The sequence below is a fragment of the Lathyrus oleraceus genome, chromosome 4 (assembly GCF_024323335.1).
Source record: "Lathyrus oleraceus cultivar Zhongwan6 chromosome 4, CAAS_Psat_ZW6_1.0, whole genome shotgun sequence".
Lineage (NCBI taxonomy): Eukaryota > Viridiplantae > Streptophyta > Magnoliopsida > Fabales > Fabaceae > Lathyrus > Lathyrus oleraceus.
The window spans coordinates 160449980-160455787 of NC_066582.1; the positions used below are offsets into that span (position 1 = coordinate 160449980).

Below are 5808 nucleotides of genomic sequence, written 5' to 3' on the forward strand. Positions count from 1 at the left end.
CTTAGTGAGCAAACCATTCCTTCAAATGAAGTAACTAGCCAAGAAGTCTCTAAATCACCTTGGCTCGCTTAGCGGGTATCTATCTCTCATAACGTGCATTTTTCTTCCTAATGAAGTAACTTAGCATTAAAATTTTCTTTGAACCTCCATAGTTCGCTTAAAGATACACTTTGTTCCGCTTGGCGAGAAAATCCCTATAAGTTTTGTCATGTTTTTGAGCTTGCGAGCTCAAAGCGAGTGACCCTAACGAAGTCTCTAATATTTTATTTGATAAATTTTCTGATATTCTTGATCATTTTCACTTGCGCTGATGAATAATATAATTTAAAAAATCACACAAGTATTTTATTACGTTTTCATAATAAATTGAGGATGTTTCATGTAATTACTTATATATAATTTAAGTTAATAGATAATTATGTAAAATAAGTAAATTTAAAAAGAAATCACAATATTTTTAAACCATCACAATTCTCTTCTGTCTTCACATAAACCAAAACCCTAAGACATCCTCTTCCTCTTTCCACCGCTTTGATAAGAATATCCCCAACTGCTCGGTTCCACTTCCACTCTGCTCTAATGGCTACATCCCTTTCTTCTGTCATCCAGATCTCTTTCCTTGACACCAAAACAACCCGAACAAGATTCTCCATCGCCACTCCAACCTTAAAATCTCACAGAAAATTCTTCACCACTTGTTCCAAATCCACTCCAGATTTACCAGTTTCTGAAACAACCCCACCAAACAACAACATAAAAAACTCATCTTTATCCGACCAACTCGCTCCTCTTGCAAACTCAACGTTATCAACTCTCCCAGAAGACCAACCTAAGCTCTTACCAAAGCCAAATCCCACATGGGTCAACCCCACTAAGGTCAAGCGTCCTATGTTGTCTCACCAGAGACAGAAACGTTCCTCTGTATTCTATAATCCACAGATGAGAGAGTTTCAACATTTTACCCAAAAATTGAACAACTGTGATGTTTCTTCAGAAGCCGAATTCATGGCTTGTTTGGAAGAAATTCCGAGTTCTCTTACGAGAGAAAATGCTCTTTTGGTGCTCAATAGTTTGAAGCCATGGCAGAAGACTCATAAGTTTCTCAATTGGATCAAGAATCAGAATTTGCTTCCCATGGAAACTATATTCTATAATGTTACAATGAAGTCTTTGAGGTTTGGGAGACAGTTTGGGCTTATAGAAGAACTTGCACACCAGATGATTGATGATGGGGTTGAACTGGATAACATCACTTACTCAACTATTATAAATTGTGCTAAGAAATGCAACCTTTTTGATAAAGCCGAGTATTGGTTTGAGAGGATGTACAAGACGGGATTGATGCCGGATGAGGTAACTTTCTCGGCTATTTTAGATGTTTATGCTGGGCTAGGTAAGGTTGAAGAGGTTATTAATTTGTTTGAGAGAGGGAGAGCAAATGGGTGGAAGCCCGATGCCATTACGTTTTCTGTGTTGGGGAAGATGTTTGGGGAGGCTGGGGATTATGATGGTATTAGGTATGTTTTGCAGGAGATGAAATCTCTTGGCGTGCAGCGTAATTTAGTTTTGTACAATACATTGTTCGAAGCCATGGGAAAGGTTGGGAAGCCGGGATTTGCGAGAAGCTTGTTTGAAGAAATGATTGACTCGGGGATAACCCCGATTGCGAGGACTCTAACCGCGATAATTAAGATATATGGAAAAGCCAGGTGGTCTAAAGATGCTCTTGATTTGTGGAAACGAATGAAGGAAAACGGCTGGCCTATGGATTTTATTTTGTATAATACATTGATGAATATGTGTGCAGATGTTGGATTAGTTAGAGAAGCTGAAACTTTGTTCAGGGATATGAAACATTCTGGGCAATGCAAGCCAGATAGTTGGAGTTACACGGCTATGTTAAAAATATATGGGAGTGAAGGAGATGTAGATAAGTCAATGAAATTGTTTGAAGAGATGACTAAGTTTGGTATTGAACTCAATGTGATGGGGTGCACTTGTTTGATTCAGTGCTTGGGAAAGGCCATGGAAATTGATGCTTTGGTTAGAGTTTTTGACATTTATGTTGAGAAAGGAGTTAAGCCGGATGATAAGCTATGTGGTTGCTTGCTATCTGTTGTGTCTCTTTCTCAGGGTAGCAAGGATCAGGAAAAAGTCCTTGCCTGTTTGCAGCGAGCTAATCCGAAATTGGCTGCCTTTATTCAATTGATTGCAGATGAGCAAACTAGTTTTGAGACTGTCAAAGAAGAGTTTAAGGGTATCATGAGCAATGCTGTGGTTGAGGTGAGAAAAGCCTTTTGTAACTGCTTGATTGACATATGTAGAAACAAAGATCTCCTAGAGAGAGCCCACGATTTGCTCTACCTCGGAACTTTATATGGATTCTACCCAACTTTGTACCACAAATCACAACATGAATGGTGTTTAGACGTTCGAACATTGTCCGTTGGGGCAGCTCTAACCGCACTTGAAGAGTGGATGACTACACTCACCAAACTTGTTAAGCGGGAGGAGGCATTACCAGACCTATTCCTAGCACAAACCGGTACCGGTGCTCATAAGTTTGCACAAGGACTCAATATTTCATTTGCCTCTCATTTGAGAAAGTTGGATGCTCCATTTAGGCAGAGCGAGGATAAAGTTGGTTCTTTTATTGCAACGAAGAATGATATAGTCTCTTGGGTGCAATCCAACTCTCCGTCGGTATCCATTGCAACATAAGATGGTGAAAAAGTTCAATCTCTTTTGACTATTTTTTGTTATGGTTAACACATTTGAGAGATATCTGGAAGTCTATTTTATCACTCAAAATGATAAAATGTGGGGAGTTTGAAGCCATAGAAGATGATATATACTATTTCCCTCATTTTTTAGAATGTAACACACCCTAAGATTTAGTATTTCTTTTTTCTCTCTTCATTTTGTCTCAAATCTTTCGAGTGTTTTTTGGTAGATTATGTTTCTAGTTTTGGCGAGTTCTGGATGCTTGAAAGATATCAACATGAAAATAGTTAGGTGTTTAATGATATCACAGTAACAAACTGTTGTGCTTAATGATATCACAGTAATAAACTGTTGTGCTTAATGATAACTGTTATGCTTATTTTGTATCATTATACAATTTCACTACATTTCAATATTGTATACTACAATTTAAGTTGTTTCATTACTAAAGTTGAAATCTTCAATATATTTAATATGTGTCTCTACAATACATTTTCTTGTTGCAGGTTCTTATTTTCCAATGAATAGATTTATATGAAGGGTGTATGATGCACTTTTACATTTTATGCAACTACATTTTATGCAACTAGGTTTATATTATATCAAATGGTTGGTTGTAAACCTGAATGTTTAAACTGGATTCAAAGTCTCCTTGATTATAAAAAATCTAATAGTAGTAGTTTTAAATTTTGATTTATACAAAGAGATTCTCTCAAGTCAAACAAGTACTGTACTATGCATTGTGAAGCAGTGGTTTCGCCTATTGACCTGAAGCCATCTATATCTCTGCTCTAGAGGTATGCAACAACTCAAATTATGTTTATGAATTTCAATTAAAAGCCAATAGTTTTAGTCCTGACTCAAATTATTGATTGAAATGTGTACTTGTTAGAAGTACAACATGTGATTATTCCTACTGATTAAGAGCTATTAGAGATTTTTAGGATTTGTTGTAGGGTTTAGAGTTAGCTCACGGCAAGAGGTGAGAAGCTTTGTATATCTGGTATCTGCGTAAATGAGATTGGGTCCCCACATTAATGAGATTGGGTCTCCGCACAATCTTAGGGTTAAGGTATTCATAGAAGTCTTTGGGTCTGGATTTTAGGTTCCTAGGAAATAGCAACCGCCTCTAGGAGCGTGAGAATTTGGCAGTTAATTCCCTATTGTTCAGGATAACATGTATTTTTCCTTTTGACTCTCTTTTTGCACCGTTGTGAATTAGGACACGTCACTTTCCATGTTCCAGCGAATCAGACAAGTTATCCCGGGAATGAGCGATATAACCCAGAAAGGTGCACCCACCCAAATAAATTGACAACTGGTGAGTGCGACATGTTGTATTGCCTCCCCTTAGAGGGTTTTCTGTGTTGTCTTATTATAGGTCTCTTACAAATATACCAATATCGAGTTCCTCAAGCATGAGGGATTGGAAATGGTGAAGTGATTTGTTTGTTACTCTTACTTGGAGTTGTTTCAGCAAAGCCTTAAGTTGAGTCTCTTGGCCGATGTTTTAGTTGAGTCCCTCTAGCGAGACTTTGAGTTGAGTGCTTCCGGCGAAACTCTCAGTTGAGTCCATCTAACATGACTTTTAGTTGAGTCCTTCTAGCGAGACTCTCAGTTGAGTTTTAAGCAAGACTCCTAATTGGGTCACTCAGGGGAGACTTTAAGTCAATCGGCATATGCAGAAGATGTCCCATGAAAATTAAGCATTTATATTGCCCTTAGGAGCGACAAGGATCTTTAGAAAAATCCAACATTCTCATTGTGTTTTTTAGGGTGACAAGAATCTTTTTGTGGAAGTCCAAAATTCATACTATCTTTTTAGCGCGACAAGGATCTTTTTGTGGAAGTTCAACATTTATATTGCCTTTTTAGGGAGGCAAGAATCTCCCTATGGAAGTCCAACATTTAAGTTGTCTGAAGAACAAAATAACCCGTAGTAAATAACAATAAAGGCTTAAGTCGCCTTTTTAACAACTAATAAAAAATTAACTATAGTAATATCTTAGGGTAACTGAATTCCATGTTCTGAGATGAGTCGTCCATCTAGCTCCTCGAGTTTGTAGGTTTCGTGAGGTAGCTTCTGATATACGTGATATGGCCATTCTTCGTTGGGTTGTGCTACTGGGCGGGCATGACAACATATCTTAACACTGGGTCACCTTCATGCGTCTCCCTTCGAACCACCTTCAAGTTGTACCTTCTGACCGCCCTTTGTTTGGTAGCGAATTCTCATATGTGGGCAAGATATCTCATTTCATCAATTAGGCCAACAACGCATCTTAGCACTGCCTCGTTTTCTTCCGCATTGAACTAGGAGCGACACCAAGAAGGTATGACGATTTCGACTAGCAGCGTGGCGTCCATCCCATATACCATGATGAAGGGAGTATCCTTGGTAATTGAATGAGGGGTGGTATGATATGACTGTCATACCCCAAATTTTGCTCATCGATTTTCATTTTAATTGTATTTAAATTCATTTGCGTATAATTTCATTTGGTCATGGAGTCCCATAAGCATTTATAAGTCAAAAGTCAACATTTTACATGTTGAAAAAATTGACTAAAATCATATTTTTTTTCATTATGCATTTTGAAAAATAAATTCATGATCATTTGATTTATCATCATAATATTCATTTGAAATTTTTAATCATTTTTATGCATCATAAAACAAAAATCAAAACTTCTAAAATGTCCAAAATATCTCTCATATATTACATCATTATTTCATGCATATATTACATCATTATTTCATGCATATACTGCATCATTACTCACTAATTAATTTTTTTTTTAAAAAAGAAATCTAGAATTTTACTGACACTATTTCTCATAATTCCTAAACCATCCCTTAACCTAATTCTAGACCTTAGAAATCAACCTCATTTCATTCACAAATGACACCAAGAATCATAGACAAAAATAGAGTCAAAGCTTTGCACAAGTTACTCTCCAAATTTCAAGTTTCTTCCTCTTTAATTTTTTAATAAAAAAGGCTTGAAACTCTAAATTGGTTTGTGAATCTCTGCTTGTTAATGAAGAAATTCCAAATCTAATATTAAGAGTAATATCCTTGCAC

General features: G+C 36.8%; 1 protein-coding gene across 1 annotated transcript; it reads left to right on the top strand.

Annotated features, from left to right (window-relative positions):
- The first annotated feature begins 463 nt into the window (after positions 1-463).
- On the top strand, positions 464-3113 carry LOC127074299 (pentatricopeptide repeat-containing protein At5g46580, chloroplastic). Its single transcript, XM_051015610.1, has one exon. The coding sequence runs from the start codon at positions 580-582 to the stop codon at positions 2719-2721; it is 2142 nt and encodes a 713-aa protein (XP_050871567.1). The 5' UTR covers positions 464-579; the 3' UTR covers positions 2722-3113.
- Positions 3114-5808: the final 2695 nt, after the last annotated feature.